The sequence below is a fragment of the Amblyraja radiata genome, chromosome 6 (assembly GCF_010909765.2).
Source record: "Amblyraja radiata isolate CabotCenter1 chromosome 6, sAmbRad1.1.pri, whole genome shotgun sequence".
NCBI classification, from domain to species: Eukaryota; Metazoa; Chordata; class Chondrichthyes; order Rajiformes; family Rajidae; genus Amblyraja; species Amblyraja radiata.
The window spans coordinates 97,268,033-97,285,261 of NC_045961.1; the positions used below are offsets into that span (position 1 = coordinate 97,268,033).

Sequence of the window (17,229 nt, forward strand, 5' to 3'; positions counted from 1 at the left end):
TTCATTATTTTATAGAATAATTCAGCTTTGTTCAATAGTTCAGTGGGCTGGGGCGCTATAGACCTGCACGGGAAGGTGGACGTTCCCGCCTCCCCACGAGTCTCGGGCAGATGGGGCTCGTCAGCCTGGGAAGGCAGTCCGTCTAGGAGGGGGAAGACTCTGATTTAAAACCTCCGCTGCCTCGTGGCCGTATCCAGTCGTGGAAAAGGCTCCAGGAGCGAACCTCAAGACAATCCGGAGCCCCCTAAGGCAGTTGGTCGTTGTCTACAACCTCGCTCCGGCAGCTCCTGCGACGGTGCTGGTGCCAAACTGTAACGGCCCCGCTGTTCCTTTGGATCGATCGGCGACGTGGAGAGGGGGGGGGGGGGGGGGGGGGACGTGCTGCACGGGCCGCAGCCTGTCCTCCATATGACATCGCCCAGGCTCGCATCCATCCGACCAGGACGCATCACCCGTGGTCAGTCACGACCGGGAGGGGCCTTCTCTTTATTGTCACCCACGCACAGAACAATTAAATTCTTTGGCACAACCCACAAACGCACGGTCGCCGTATTGTGGCGCCGTTTGCAAAGAAAAAGTACAAAGCCCAAAGTCCACGTGTTGGAAGTGCTGGAGCGCTCCCGATCCAGGTCAGTCCCCAGGCTGCTCCCGCCTAGATTACTGCAACTCTCTTTACACTGGCAACAGCCAATCTTCCCTGTCCCGCCTGCAACTGGTCCAAAACGCCGCAGCGAGACTCCTGACGGGCACCCGAAAAAGGGACCGCATCACCCCGACCCTGGCCTCTCTCCACTGGCTCCCTGTGCGGTTCCGTCTACATTTCAAGACCCTCCTCTATGTCTACAAAGCCCTCAATGACCTCCAGGTCCCTCAGATCGGCCGACTTGGGGCTGCTGAATATTGCGGTTGCAGCTCCTAGACTGTGGAACAGCATCCCCCTTCCCATCAGAACTGCCCCCTCCATCCACTCCTTTAAGTCAAGACTAAAATCTTATCTATACTCCCAAGCCTTTCCTGGTGTCCACTGAGCGAGGGCTACATGTATATATGTATGTAGTTTGTTTGTTTATACTGTTCTTATAACAAATGTAAGGCACTTTGGCCAACGAGAGTTGTTTTTTAAATGTGCTATATAAATAAATGTGACTTGACTTGACTTGACTTGACTTGGCAGGCAACGGCAGGCAGTGTCTGTCACTTCCACCTCCTCCAACCTCATCTACTGTATCCCCTGTTCCAGATGTGGACTCCTTTATATCAGCGAGACCGAGCGCAGGCTCGGCGATCGTTTCGTCGAACACCTCCTCCGCTCAGACCGCCTGAACCCACCCGATCTCCCGGTTGCTAAACACTTTAACTCCCCCTCCCATTCTCACGCTGATCTTTCTGTCCTGGGCCTCCTCCATTGTCAGAGTGAAGCCCAGTGCAAATTGGAGGAACCGGGCACCTCATATTTCGCTTGGGTAGCTCACACCCCAGCTGTATAAACATTGACTTCTCTAACTTTAAGTAACCCTCGCTTTCTCTCTCTCTCTCTCTCTCTCCATCCCTCTCTCCCCTTCCCAGTTCTCCGACCATTCTGACTGCTCCTGATGACATTTTATTCCTGTCGGCTTTGTTGTTGCCGTCTCCTCGCTGACTATAAATCTATTCTACATTGTCCTTGATCTCCGTCACCTTTGATGTCTCCTTCTCACACCCCGAACTTCCTTATCTCCACCCCTCCCCCTCCCCCCCCGACTCTCAGTCTGAAGAAGGGTGTCGATTTAATCTATCTTGAAAACAGAAGGGTCTCAGCCCGAAACGTCACCCATTCCTTCCATCCAGAGATGCTGCCAGAGAGAGAGAGAGAGAGGGCGAGTGAGGGGGAGAGAGAGGTGGTGCTGAGAGAGAGGGGGGTGAGGGGGAGAGAGGGGGGGGGGAGAGAGAGAGAGGGGAGAGAGGGGGGGGGGGAGAGAGAGAGAGGAGAGAGAGAGAGAGTGAGAGAGAGAGAGGGGGAGGAGGAGAGAGGGAGAGGGGAGAGAGGGGAGAGAGAGAGAGGGGGGGGGAGAGGAGGGGGGGGAGAGGGGGGGGGAGAGAGAGAGGAGGGGGAAAGAGAGGGAGGGAGAGAGAAGAGGAGGAGAGAGAGAAGAAAGGGGGGGAGAGAGAGAGGGGGGGGGAGAGGAGAGAGGGGGGGAGAGAGAGGGGGAGAGGAGGGGGAGGAGAAGGAGAGGGGGGAGAGGAGAGAGGGGAGAGAAGAGGCGGAGGGGAGAGAGAGAGAGAGAGGAGGGGGGGAGGGGGGGGGGGGGGGGGGGGGGGGAGAGAGGGAGAGAGAGAGAGAGAGAGAGAGAGAGAGAGCGAGGGAGAGAGGGGGAGAGAGGGGGAGGGGGGGAGAGAGAGAGAGGGAGAGAGGGGGGGGGGGGGAGGGGGGGGGAGAGGGGAGGGGGGGAGAGAGGGGGGGAGAGAGAGGGGGGGGAGAGAGAGAGGGGGGGGAGAGAGGGGGGGGAGAGAGAGAGAGGGGGGAGAGAGAGAGAGCGGGGGGGGGAGAGGAATCCTCAGCACACATGCGGCGGAGGGGGGGGGGGGGGGGGGGGGCTCTGAGCGAGGTGGCCAAAAATGACGGCAGTAGGCACCCTCGGAAACCGCAGCACAGAAGGCCGAAACCGGTCAAGAACAGAGTTTTAGTAATATAGATAGGTGCAGGAGTAGGCCATTCGGCCCTTCGAGCCTGCACCGCCATTCAATATGATCGTGGCTGATCATCCAACTCAGTGTCCCGTACCTGCCTTCTCTCCATACCCCCTGATCCCTTTAGCCACAAGGGCCACATCTAACTCCCTCTTAAATATAGCCAATGAACTGTGGCCCCAACTACCTTCTGTGGCAGAGAATTCCACAGATTCACCACTCTCTGTGTGAAAAATGTTTTCCTCATCTCGGTCCTAAAAGATTTCCCCCTTATCCTTAAACTGTGACCCCTTGTTCTGGACTTCCCCAACATCGGGAACAATCTTCCTGCATCTAGCCTGTCCAACCCCTTAAGAATTTTGTAGGTTTCTATAAGATCCCCCTTCAATCTTCTAAATTCTAGCGAGTACAAACCGAGTCTATCCAGTCTTTCTTCGTATGAAAGCCCTGACATCCCAGGAATCAGTCTGGTGAACCTTCTCCGTACTCCCTCTATGGCAAGAATGTCTTTTCCTCAGATTAGGAGACCAAAACTGTACGCAATACTCCAGGTGTGGCCTCACCGAGACCCTGTGCAACTGCAGTAGAACCTCCCTGCTCCTATACTCAAATCCTTTTGCTATGAATGCTAACGTACCATTCGCCTTCTTCACTGCCTGCCGCACCTGCATGCCTACTTTTAGTGACTGGTTTACCATGACCCCCAGGTCTCGTTGCATCTCCCCCTTTCCTAATCGGCCACCATTCAGATAATAATCTACTTTCCTGTTTTTGCCACCAAAGTGGATAACCTCACGTTTATCCACATTGTACTGGGGAGACTTTAAACTAGAACGGTTGGGGCGAGGGACTCAAATAGAGAAAGCTAGTAGACGGAATGGGAGGCAGGAAGCAGAAAAGGGAAGCACTGGGACACAAGAGGAGAAAGAAAAAAAAGGAAATAAACAGAGAATAAGAGGCGGGGGGGGGGGGGGGGGGGTTTCTTAAATGCGCATATTTTAATGCTAGGAGCACCGTAAGAAAGGTGGATGAGCTTAGAGTCTGGATTGACACCTGGAAGTATGATGTTGTGGCGATCAGTGAAACGTGGTTGCGGGAGGGCTTTGATTGGAAACTAAATATTCCAGGATTTCGTTGCTTCAGGTGTGATAGAATTGGAGGGGCAAGAGGTGGAGGTGTTGCATTGCTAGTCAGGGAAGATATTCCAGCAGTGCTTTGGCAGGATAGATTGGAGGGCTCGTCTAGGGAGGCTATTTGGGTGGAACTGAGAAGTGGGAAAGGTGTAGCAACACTTATAGGGGTGTATTATAGACCGCCAAATGGGGATCGAGAATTGGAAGAGCAAATATGCAAGGAGATAGCAGATATTAGTAGTAAGCACAAGGTAGTGATTGCGGGAGATTTCAACTTTCCACACATAGACTGGGAAACACATTCTGTAAATGGGCCGGATGGTTTGGAGTTTGTAAAATGTGTGCAGGATAGTTTTTTGCAGCAATACATAGAGGTACCTACTAGAGGAGGGGCAGTGCTGGACCTCCTGTTAGGAAACGAGACGGGACAGGTGGCGGAGGTGTGCGTTGGGGAGCACTTCGGGTCCAGTGATCGCAATACCATTAGTTTCAATATAATTATGGAGAGGGTCAGAACTGGACCTAGGGTTGAGATTTTTGATTGGAGAAAGGCTAACTTTGATGAGATGCGAAATGATTTAAAAGGAGTGAACTGGGACGTTGTGTTTTATGGGAAGGATGTAGAAGAGAAATGGAGGACATTTAAAGGGGAAATTTTAAGAGTACAGAATCTTTATGTTCCTGTTCGGTTGAAGGGAAACAGTAAAAATTGGAAAGAGCCCTGGTTTTCGAGGGAAATTGGACATCTTGTTGGGAAAAAGAGGGAGATCTACAATAATTATAGGCGGCATGAAGCAAACGAGGTGCTCGAGGAGTGTAAGGAATGTAAAAAGAATCTTAAGAAAGACATTAGGAAAGCTAAAAGAAGACACGAGGTTGCTTTGGCAAGTAAGGTGAAAGTAAATCCAAAGGGTTCCCACAGCTATATTAATAGCGAAAGGATAACGAGGGATAAAATTGGTCCATTGGAGAGACGGAGCGGACGGCTGTCTGCGGAGCCAAAAGAGATGGGGGAGATATTGAACCGTTTCTTTTCTTCGGTATTCACCAAGGAGAAGGATATTGAATTATGTGAGGTCAGGGAAACGAGTAGAGTAGCTAATGGATACTGTGAGTTTCAAAGTAAAAGAAGTACTGACACTTTTGAAAAATATAAAAGTGGATAAGTCTCCAGGATATCCTGACAGGATATTCCCTAGGACATTGAGGGAAGTTAGTGTAGAAATAGCCGGGGCTATGACAGAAATATTTCAAATGCCATTAGAAACGGGAATAGTCCCCGTGGATTGGCGTACTGCGCACGTTGTTCCATTGTTTAAAAAGGGTTCTAAGAGTAAACCTAGCGATTATAGACCTGTTAGTTTGACTTCAGTGGTGGGCAAATTAATGGATGGAAAAGATACTTAGAGATAATATATATATATATATATAAGCATCTGGATAAACAGGGTCTGATTAGGAACAGTCAACATGGATTTGTGCCTGGAAGGTCATGTTTGACTAATCTTCTTGAATTTTTTGAAGAGGTTACTAGGGAAATTGACGAGGGTAAAGCAGTGGATGTTGTCTATATGGACTTTAGTAAGGCCTTTGACAAGGTTCCTCGTGGAAGGTTGGTTAAGAAGGTTCAACTGTTGGGTATAAATGCAGGAGTAGCGAGATGGATTCAACAGTGGCTGAATGGGAGAAGCCAGAGGGTAATGGTGGATGGCTGTTTGTCGGGTTGGAGGCAGGTGACCAGCTAGTGGGGTGCCTCGGGGATCTGTGTTGGGTCCACTGTTGTTTGTCATGTACGTCAATGATCCGGATGAAGGTGTGGTAAATTGGATTAGTAAGTATGCAGATGATACCAAGATAGTTCAAGTTCAAGTGAGTTTATTGTCATGTGTCCCTGTATAGGACAATGAAATTCTTGCTTTGCTTAAGCACACAGAAAATAGTAGGCATTTACTACAAAACAGATAAATGTGTCCATATACCATGATATAAATATATACACACATGAATAAATAAACTGGTAGTGCAAATAACAGAAAGCGGTTGCTAATAATCAGAGTTTTGTCCGAGCCAGGTTTAATAGCCTGATGGCTGAGGGGAAGTAGCTATTCCTGAACCTGGTTGTTGCAGTCTTCAGGATCCTGTACCTTCTACCTGGGGGTGTTGTGGATAACGACGAGGATTTCCAAAGTCTACAGAGTGATTTAGGCCATTTGGAAGAATGGGCTGAAAGATGGCAGATGGAGTTTAATGGTGATAAATGGGAGGTGCTACACCTTGGCAGGACAAATCAAAATAGGACGTACACGGCAAATGGTAGGGAATTGAAGAATACAGTTGAACAGAGGGATCTGGGAATAACCGTGCAAAGTTCCTTGAAGGTGGAATCTCGTATAGATAGGGTGGCAAAGAAAGCTTTTGGCACGCTAGCCTTTATAAACCAGAGCATTGAGTATAGAAGCTGGGATGTAATGTTAAAATTGTACAAGGCATTGGTGAGACCAAATCTGGAGCATGGTGTACAATTTTGGTCGCCCGATTATAGGAAGGATGTCAACAAAATAGAGAGAGTACAGAGGAGATTTACTAGAATGCTGCCTGGGTTTCAACAACTAAGTTACAGAGAAAGGTTGAATAAGTTAGGTCTTTATTCTCTGGAGCGCAGAAGGTTAAAGGGGGGGGGACGGGACTTGATAGAGTCTTTAAAATGATGAGAGGGATAGACAGAGTTGATGTGGACAAGCTTTTCCCTTTGAGAATAGGGAAGATTCACACAAGAGGACACGACTTCAGAATTAAGGGACAGAAGTTTAGGGGTAACACGAGGGGGAACTTCTTTACTCAGAGAGTGGTAGCGGTGTGGAATGAGCTTCCAGTGGAAGTGGTGGAGGCAGGTTCGTTGGTATCATTTAAAAATAAATTGGATAGGCATACGGGTGAGAAGGGAATGGAGGGTTACGGCCTGAGTGCAGGCAGGTGGGACAAAGGGAAAAAAGATGTTCGGCACGGACTTGTAGGGCCGAGATGGCCTGTTTCCGTGCCGTAATTGTTATATGGTTATATGGTTATACTGCATCTGCCATGCGTTTGCCCACTCACCCAGCCTATCCAAGTCACCTTGCAGCCTCCTAGCATCCTCCTCACAGCTAACACTGCCCCCCAGCTTCGTGTCATCCGCAAACTTGGAGATGTTGCATTCGATTCCCTCGTCCAAATCATTAATATATATCGTAAATAGCTGGGGTCCCAGCGCTGAGCCTTGCGGTACCCCACTAGTCACTGCCTGCCATTGTGAAAAGGACCCGTTTACTCCTACTCTTTGCTTCCTGTCTGCCAGCCAGTTCTCTATCCACATCAATACTGAACCCCCAATACCGTGTGCTTTAAGTTTGTATACTAATCTCTTATGTGGGACCTTGTCGAAAGCCTTCTGAAAGTCCAGATATAACACATCCACTGGTTCTCCCTTATCCACTCTACTAGTTACATCCTCGAAAAATGCTATAAGATTCGTCAGACATGATTTACCTTTCATAAATCCATGCTGACTTTGTCCAATGATTTCACCACTTTCCAAATGTGCTGCTATCCCATCTTTAATAACTGATTCCAGCAGTTTCCCCACTACCGACGTTAGACTAACTGGTCTGTAATTCGCCGTTTTCTCTCTCCCTCCCTTTTTAAAAAGTGGGGTTACATTAGCTACCCTCCAATCCTCAGGAACTACTCCAGAGTGTAAAGAGTTTTGAAAAATGATCACTAATGCATCCACTATTTCTGGGGCTACTTCCTCAAGTACTCCCTCAAGGGATGCAGCCTATCTGGCCCTGGGGATTTATCGGCCTTTAATCCGTTCAACTCACCTAACACCACTTCCCGGCTAACCTGGATTTCACTCAGTTCCTCCGTCTCATTTGACCCCCGGACCCCTGCTATTTCCGGCAGATTATTGATGTCTTCCTTAGTGAAGACAGAACCAAAGTAGTTATTCAAGTGGGTACATGTGTACATGGTATTGGGGGTTATTCAAGTGGTCTGCCATGTCCTTGTTCCCCATGATCAATTCGCCCGTTTCTGACTGCAAGGGACCTACATTTGTTTGAACTAATCTTTTTCTCTTCGCATATCTACAAAAGCTTTTGCAGTCAGTTTTTATGTTCCCTGCCAGTTTTCTTTCATAATCTATTTTCCCTTTCCTAATTAAGCCCTTTGTCCTCCTCTGCTGTCCTCTGGCTAATTTGTACGCTTCACCTTTTGTTTTGATACTATCCCTGATTTCCCTTGTTATCCACGGATGCACTACCTTCCCTGATTTATTTTTTTGCCAAGCTGGGATGAACAATTGTTGTAGTTCATCCATGCAGTCTTTAAATGCCTTCCATGGCATATATCCACCGTCAACCCATTAAGAATCAATCGCCAGTCTATCTTGGCCAATTCACGTTACCTTTCTTTAAGTTCAGCACCCTTGTTTCTGAATTAACGATGTCACTCTCCATCCTAATGAAGAACTCAACCGTATTGTGGTCACTCTTGCCCAAGGGGCCACGCACAACAAGACTGCTAACTACTACAAGACTCCTTCCTCATTACTCAACACCCAGTCTAGAATAGCCTGCTCTCTCGTTGGTTTAGAAAACTATCCCGCATACATTCCAAGAAATCCTCTTCCTCAGCACCCTTGCCAATTTACAATTCACCCAATCTATAGGTAGACTGAAGTCACCCATTATAACAGTTTTACCTTTGTCGCACGCATTTCTAATTTCCCGTTTGATGCCATCCCCAACTCCACTACTACTGTTAGGTGGCCTGTACACAACTCCCACTAGCGTTTTCTGCCCCTTAGTGTTTCGCAGCTCTACCCATATCGATTCCGCATCCTCCAAGCTAATGTCCTTCCTTTCTATTGCGTTAATCTGCTCTCTAACCAGCAACGCTACCCCACCTCCTTTCCCTTTCTGTCTATCCCTGCTGAAGATTGAATATCCCTGGATGTTCAGCAGCTCCCAGCCTTGGTCACCCTGGAGCCATGTCTCCGCGATCCCAACTAGATCATAGTCGTTAATAGCTATCTGCACATTCAACTCATCCACCTTATTACGAATGCTCCTTGCATTGAGACACAAAGCCTTCAGGCTTGTTTGTACAAGCAACACTCTTACTTACCCCTTATGCTATTATGCTGAAAAGTGGCCCTTTTTGATTTTTGCCCTGGATTTGCCGGCCTGCCACTTTTACTTTTCACTTTACTACCTATTGCTTCTACCCTCATTTTACACCCCTCTGTCTCTACGCTCTCCGACATGCACTACCACTTCCGGATGTTCACCTTCGCCCTTGAGGATTTTCTGCACTCTGTCCGTGACATCCTGGATCCTGGCACCAGGAAGGCAGCACACCATCCTCGAATCCCGTCTGTTGCCGCAGAAACCCCTGTCCGTACCTCTCACAATGGAATCTCCCACTACAATGGCGTTGCCTGCCTGCCTGCCAGGCCTTTTTGGTTTTGGCTCAACAGCCCTATTGGCATCGCAAGCCAGTCCGCCACCCAGTGTAAACGCCTCTTCTGTCCCGACAGCTTCTAAGTGGGTGAACCTGCTCACAAGAGGCACAACACCCGGGGACGTTGGCATTCCATGCTTCCCTCCCTTTCTCACTGTCTCCCACCTTCTCTCTTCCAGTACCGGAGGTCGTCCACTTGCTTCTCCGGTTCCCCAACACGGCCCTTCAGGAGCTCTACCTGGATGCACTTTTCGCATTTGTAGCAGCCAGAGGCACCAGCGGTGTCCTTGACCTCCCACATACCTGCAAGCATGGCACTGAATCAGCTTGCCTGACATCTCCTTCTTTCGTCTCTCCCTCTCCGGCGGCGTATTGCGTAGTCTCCTCCCCTCAGCCTCCTCGCCGAAGACTCTCGAGCCAAAGACTCACACTTTACTCACATGGCACTTCCCTCACAAGGCCGCTCCCTCACTGCCGCTCGCTAAGTCCCGTCTTGCTTAAATTGACTGATAAATTGCCTGATTCACCAATTTACAAACCAAATTCCTCAGTTTTCAACTGTTTTCCCAGCACCGACTCACTTCTCTCCTCCCACTAGGGCTAGAGCCAATCAGTCTTATCTCTTGCTTATCTCCTGCTGCTGTTGCTCCCAAACCTACAGCAGTTCTGAGTAAAGTCTGCCTGTGCTTGGCCTCTACTTTTCCAACTCTTTTCACTTCGTATCCACTCCCTGCACATTCGGTGCAATTTACAGATGCTAATTAACCGACAGACCTTTTCCTAGTCTCTTTCAGAGATGCTGCCTGACCTGCTGAGTTATTCCAGCATTTTGAGTCTACTTCCCTTGTTCCTTCAGTTCTTCCTGCCACCGCTCAGCCCATTCAATCCCGTTATTTCTCCCACATCCCGGCTCATCCCGACACTCTGCCTCTCCAGTCAACTCCACCAGACATTCATGATTCACCAGGATGGGTTTTCAACAGAGATTGCCAAGTGCCTATCGCACTGGAAGAACCTGTCCAATGTATCCTTCATCCTTTTACCAGGTATATCCAACACTAATCTGCTAATATCATACAGATGATGAATTAAACCTAACTTCCTTGTTGCGGGCATCAGTTCTCTTTTGAGCAATGTCGTGCGTGCTCCCTATGTTGGTGACACCAAACACAGACCTGCCGACTGATTTGCAGATCACCAATGGCCACTCTATCAGCAAGTTGCCAATTGCGTGTCATTTCAATTCCCCTTCCCATTCCCACAATGACCCGTTCACCCTCGACCGCGGCACAGTGGCGCAGCGGTAGAGTTGCCACCTTCCAGCGCCAGGGACCCGGACCTTCCAACCTGACGAAGGGTGCTGTCGGTGCAGAGTTTGTACCTTCTCCCTGTGACCACGTGGGTTTCCTCCGGGTGTGAACATTCAGGTCTGAAAACAAGAAAAACATTGATTAAAGCATTTACATTTAAAAAAAAAGATTTTTGCTGAAAGGGGCAAAGATAATAAAGATTCTAAACTGTATGAAACTTGGAACATGGCAGGACAGGAACCTGCCCTTTGGCCCACGATGTCTGTGCCGAACATGATGCCAAGTTCATTTGCCCCTCGCAGTTAGTTTTAGTGTGGCACAAAGATCAAGCCAATGCATGTTCTGTCACATGGCAAACTTTATTTTTCAGATCATGGCATCTGTCAAAATTGAATGTGTGGTGAAAGAGAAATATTCGGTTTCGGAAAGCCCTGTTTGGGAAGAGAAAGAAGGCACGCTTCTCTACGCCGATGTCAGTGAACAGAATGTGTACAGGTGGAATCCTGATACTAACCAAGTGAAAAAGGCCCATCTTGGTAAGAAAACTATATCTCAGTCTACTTCTGAATTGAAGAGTTGCCAGCTATCACACTGCCTGTGCTACCTGACCTAAGAAAGGACCTTATCTTGACCCCCACACCAAAGGCCATACTTTTCATCGAGTCATAGAGTGATACATCATGGAAACAGGACCCACAGCGGCCAACATGTCCTGGCTGCACTAGTCCCACCCATCTGCGTTTGGCCCATATCCCTCCAAACCTGTCCTATCCATGTACCTGTCTAACTGTCTCTTAAACGTTGGGATAGTCCCTGCCTCAATTACCTCCTGTGGCTGCTTGTTCCATACACCCACCACCTTTAGTGTGTAAAAGTTACCCCTCAGATCCTATTCATGTTTAAGAAAGAACTGCAGATTCTGGAAAAATCAAAAGTTAGACAAAAAAGCTGGAGAAACTCAGCTGGTCAGGCAGCATCTATGGAGATAAGGAATAGGCAACGTTTCGGGCCGAGACCCTTCATCAGACTGCGCCTCTTCCTTTCTTTATCCCACATCAGTCTGAAGAAGGGTCTCGACCCGAAACGTCACCTATTCCTTCGTTCCATATATGCTGCCTCACCCGCTGAGTTTCTCCAGCATTTTTGTTTATCTCAGATTCTATTAAATCTTTTCCCCTCCATCTTAAACCTATGTCCTCTGGTCCTCGATTCACCTACTCTGGGCAAGAGACTCTGTGCATCTACCCGATCTTTTCCTCTCATGATTTTATACACCTCTATTAGATCATCCCTCATCCTCCTGCGCTCCAAGGAATAGAGTCCCAACCTACTCAACCTCTCCCTACAGCTCAGACCCTCTAGTCCTGGCAACATCCTCGGAAATCTTCTCTGTACTCTTTCCAGCTTGACAACATCTGTCCTATAACATGGTGCTCAGAATGGAACACAATACTCTAAATGCAGCCTCACCATCGTCTTGTACAACTGCAACACGATCTCCCAACTTCTACAGTCACACCAAATGACCATACGTTTCACATATATTACTCCTCCTTGCTTATCTAACCCATGTTGGCTTGTGATGATTGGTGTTGCTTTCCCTCCCACTGGACTCGAGTGAAAACTGTAGCCTGTGAACCTCAAACCTTGTTTGCCTGAAATCTGTTTGTTCCTTGTTCACGGTGGATTACTCCAGATGCACCTGTTGGTTCGGTGGTCCCTCGAAGTTCCGGGGGCTACGTCCTTGCCCTTGGAAAAAGGTTTGCCTTTTTGGACTGGGAAGATGAGGTGGTTACTGACATCTCCAAGATCGACTGCGAAAAATCCAACAACAGATTCAATGATGGCAAGGTTGACCCAGCCGGGCGGTTCTTTGCAGGTTTGAGTCTCAGAAATATCACGGTAACTCCGACTTACTCTGCTATGCTCAGCTGATCAGCTCCTGTAACTTTCATCTATGTCTCTGTTACCTCTGGACTAGATTATTCCAATTCTCTCATAAGTGGGTTCTCACTTGCGACCGTCTTAAAATTTAGTTTAGTTTAGAGATACAACATGGAAACAGGTTCTTTAGCCGACCGAGTCCATGCCGACCATCGATCACCCGTATACTAGTTCTATGTTATCCCACTTTCGTACCTGCACACCTGAGGCAATTTACATGTCAAATTCTTAAGGGATTGGACAGGCTAGATGCAGGAAAAATGTTCCCGATGTTTGGGGAGTCCAGAACCAGGGGTCACAGTTTAAGAATAAGGGGTAGACCATTTTGGACTGAGATGAGGAAAACCCTTTTCACCCTGAGAGTTGTGAATCTGTGGAATTCTCTGCCACAGAAGACAGTGGAGGCCAATTCACTGGATGTTTTCAAGAGACAATTAGATTTAGCTGCTCTTAGGGCTAACAAAATCAAGGGATATGTGGAAAAAGTAGGAACGGGGTACTGATTTTGGATGATCATGTTGAATTGTGGTGCTGGCTCGAAGGGCCAAATGGCCTACTCCTGCACCTATTTTCCATGTTTACAGAAGCTAATTAATAGAAACATAGAAAATAGGTACAGGAGTAGGCCATTCGGCCCTTCGAGCCTGCACCGCCATTCGATATGATCATGGCTGATCATCCAACTCGGTATCCCGTACCTGCCTTCTCTCCATACCCCCTGATCCCTTTAGCCACATCCAACTCCCTCTTAAATATAGCCAATGAACTGGCCTCAACAACCTTCTGTGGCAGAGAATTCCAGAGATTCACCACTCTCTGTGTGAAAAATGTTTTCCTCATCTCGGTCCTAAAAGATCGCCCCCTTATCCTTAAACCGTGACCCCTTGTTCTGGACTTCCCCAACATCGGGAACAATCTTCCTGCATCTAGCCTGTCCAACCCCTTAAGAATTTTGTAATCTACAAACCGGCACATCTTTAGAATGTGGGAGGAAACTGGTGCACCCGGAGCCAACCCACGCCGTCGCAGGGAGAACGTGCAAACTCCGTACAGACAGAACATAATCAGGATTGAATCTGGGTTCCTGGTGCTGTAAGGCAGCAACTCTACCGTGGCGCCTCTGCGCTGACATTAGGTTGTTGAAACTAGTTTAACACGACCCTCTTATTTCAGGGACAATGGCAATGGAGGTTCTCCCGGGACAATTTGAAAGGCACCAGGGATCACTTTATGCCCTACGGACGGATCATTCTGTGGTGAAACACTTTGACCAGGTGGATGTTTCCAATGGTTTAGCATGGTCGTTGGATCACAGCATCTTCTATTATATAGACAGCTTGTCGTTTACTGTTGATGCGTTTGACTACAATCTGCAGTCAGGAGAGATCTGTAAGTATCGCAAGTTTATTCATTCCCGTGCTTAATCAATTTAATTTGTTTAGGATGCATCAGAGTCACAAATGTTGGCTGCCATTAGTTGCCCTGAGATCAGGGTGGAGCTGGGATTCCCCTGGTTTGGAATTAGGTTATGAACTGGTGTGACAAGTGCAAAAATCTATCAATTTTTTTTTAAATTCCATCTTGCAGACGGATAGCAAACACATAGAACAGGAGGTGAGCAGGCTAAGATAGATTTTCACCACGCTTAGTGGCTTTGAAGAGTTACAGAAAGCATTGGGCGATGGCTTAAAGTCAACCAATTTATCACCAAGAGGATCCAGAAAAACTGAGAAAGACACAAAGTGTTGGAGTAACTCAACGGGTCCGGCGGTAGCTCTTGGACGGGTTCCCACCCGAAATTCAATAGACAATAGACGCAGGAGTAGGCCATTTGGCCCTTCGAGCCAGCACCGCCATTCAATGTGATCATGGCTGATCATCCCCAATCGGTACCCCGTTCCTGCCTTCTCCCCATATCCCCTGACTCCGCTATTTTTAAGAGCCCTATCTAGCTCTCTCTGGAAATGTCACATCCACGATCTCCAGAGATGCTGCCTGACGCACTATTACTCCAACACTCTGTGTCTCTTTTTGTAAACCAGCGTCTGCAGTTCCTTGTGTCCACACAAAAAACTGAGGATGGTTGGGAGCAAAATAAACATTTTCCAGTAGATAGACACAAAATGCTGGAGTAATGCAGATGCATTCGGTAGTGCATCCAATATGCATAGAGAGTTGTGAATCTGTGGAATTCTCTGCCTCAGAGAGCGGTGGAGGCTGGTTCTCTGGATGCTTTCAAGAGAGAGTTGGATAGAGCTCTTAGGGATAGCGGAGAGAAGGCAGGAACGGGTTACTGATTGTGGATGATCAGCCATGATCACATTGAATGGCGGTGCTAGCTCGAAGGGCCGAATGGCCTATTCCTACACTTATTGTCTATTGTAACTCAGCGGGCCAGGCAGCATCTCTGGAGAGAAGGAATGGGTGACGTTTCGGGTCGAGACCCTTCTTCGGACTGAGAGTCAGCGGTGAGGGAAACGAGAGATATGGAAGGGTTAGGTGTGAAAATGAGAGATCAAAGGGGATGAAGACCAATGGAGAATAGATCATTGTTAGCTAGGGGAAGGTGACATCGAGGCATACAAAATAAAATTGAATAAGCAGGACACTCAAACTAGTCGGATTTGATCTCTCGTTTTCACACCCTTCATTATGTCTCGTTTCCCTCTCCCCCGATTCCCAGACCGAAACAGAAACATAGAAAATAGGTGCAGGAGTAGGCCATTCTGTCCTTCGATTAGCCATGATCATATTCAATATGACATGGCTGATCATCCAAAATCAGTACCCCATTCCTGTTTTTTTCCCCCATACCCCTCGATTCCTTTAGCCCTAAGAGCGAAATCTAATTCTTTCTTGAAAACAGAAGGGTCTCAACCCGAAATGTCACCCATTCCTTCTATCCAGAGATGCAGCCTGTCCCACTGAGTTACTCCAGCATTTTGTGTCTATCCTTGGTGTAAACCGGCATCTGCAGTTCCTTCCTACACAAAGTGGTTGAATTAAGTTTTGTCTGAAGTCGGAGGTTTCAGGAGTTCAACAGGATTACATCTGGAGCCCAATCAGCTTCAAGAGCTTCAATGATCGTCCCCCCACCGTGAGAACAGAGCGGGTTGGCTTGTTGATCATTTCATTCCTTCATCATCCGTAAATCAATTGGTAATGAAACAGCACGAACGTTCCCGCAACGGAGCTTGCACACAATCTAAGCTGGCTCTTCCATGTGGCAGGCAGGCGACGGAATCATTTGTAAAGTATCGGTGTATTTTGAACAGCAAATCGAAGGGTCGTCTACCGGCTCGAACAAGATGAGTCTATACCGGATGGGCAGTGCATCGACAGTGAAGGGAAGCTCTGGGTTGCCTGTTACAACGGTGGCAGAGTCCTTCGTATTGACCCGGAGACAGGTGAGGAAGTCACGATGGTGTATTTGCATTTAGTTCATCCTGAACAAGTGCCTGGGATGGATTACAGCGTGGGTTCACCAGGTTAATTCCCGGGATGGCGGGACTGTCATATGTCGATAGAGTGGAGCGGCTGGGTCTGTATACTCTGGAATTTGGAAGGATGAGGGGGAATCTTATTGAAGCGTATGGGATTATTAAGGGATTGGACACGCTAGAGGCAGGAAACATGTTCCCGACGTTGGGGAGTCCAGAACCGGGGGCCACAGTTTAAGAATAAGGGGGGGGGGGGGGCATTTAGAACAGAGATGAGGAAGGGCTTTTATACCCAGAGAGTTGTGAATCTGTGGAATTCATTGCCTCAGGAGGCCAATTCTCTGGAATTCTCTGGATGCTTTCAAGAGAGAGTTGGATAGAGCTCTTAAAGATAGCAGAGTCAGGTGATAAGGTGAGAAGGCAGGAACGGGGTACTGAATGTGGATGATCAGCCATGATCACAGTGAATGGCGGTGCTGGCTCGATGGGTCAAATGGCCTACTCCTGCACCTATTGTCTATTGTACATTGATGGGAGAAATAATCAGGGGCAAGTAAGCTCAAACTAGAAATTTGGATTTTGAGCATCTTCTGATTTGCGCACCAACTGATGTTACATAGAAACATAGAAAATAGGTGCAGGAGTAGGCCGTTCGGCCCTTCGAGCCTGCACCGCCATTCAATATGATCATGGCTGATCATCCAACTCAGTATCCTGTACCTGCCTTCTCTCCATACCCCCTGAACCCTTTAGCCACAAGGGCCACATCTAACTCCCTCTTAAATATAGCCAATGAATTGGCCTCAACTACCTTCTGTGGCAGAGAATTCCAGAGATTCACCACTCTCTGTGTGAAAAATGTTTTCCTCATCTCGGTCCTAAAAGATTTCCCCCTTATCGTTAAACTGTGACCCCTTGTTCTGGACTTCCCCAACATCGGGAACAATCTTCCTGCATCTAGCCTGTCCAACCCCTTAAGAATTTTGTAAGTTTCTATAAGAACCCCCCTCAATCTTCTAAATTCTAGCGAGTACAAGCCGAGTCTATCCAGTCTTTCTTCGTATGAAAGTCCTGACATCCCAGGAATCAGTCTGGTGAACCTTCTCTGTACTCCCTCTATGGCAAGAATGTCTTTCCTCAGATTAGGAGACCAAAACTGTACGCAATACTCCAGGTGTGGTCTCACCGAGACCCTGCGCAACTACTAATTCTTGATTAGTAAGGGTGTCTGGG

At 48.0% G+C, this 17,229-nt stretch overlaps 1 protein-coding gene across 3 annotated transcripts in view; it reads left to right on the forward strand.

Annotated features, from left to right (window-relative positions):
• LOC116974622 (regucalcin-like) overlaps nucleotides 1–16,122 on the forward strand; it is a 42,653-nt gene extending 26,531 nt beyond the window's left edge. For all 3 annotated transcript variants that reach the window (XM_033023292.1, XM_033023293.1, XM_033023294.1), the window contains exons 3-6: nucleotides 10,983–11,148; nucleotides 12,309–12,491; nucleotides 13,730–13,945; nucleotides 15,832–16,122. In XM_033023292.1, coding sequence (XP_032879183.1) covers nucleotides 10,986–11,148; nucleotides 12,309–12,491; nucleotides 13,730–13,945; nucleotides 15,832–16,049 — 780 coding nt within the window. In that variant the 5' untranslated portion in view covers nucleotides 10,983–10,985 and the 3' untranslated portion in view covers nucleotides 16,050–16,122. The remainder of the gene's footprint in view (nucleotides 1–10,982; nucleotides 11,149–12,308; nucleotides 12,492–13,729; nucleotides 13,946–15,831) is intronic.
• The last annotated feature ends 1,107 nt before the right edge of the window (nucleotides 16,123–17,229 follow it).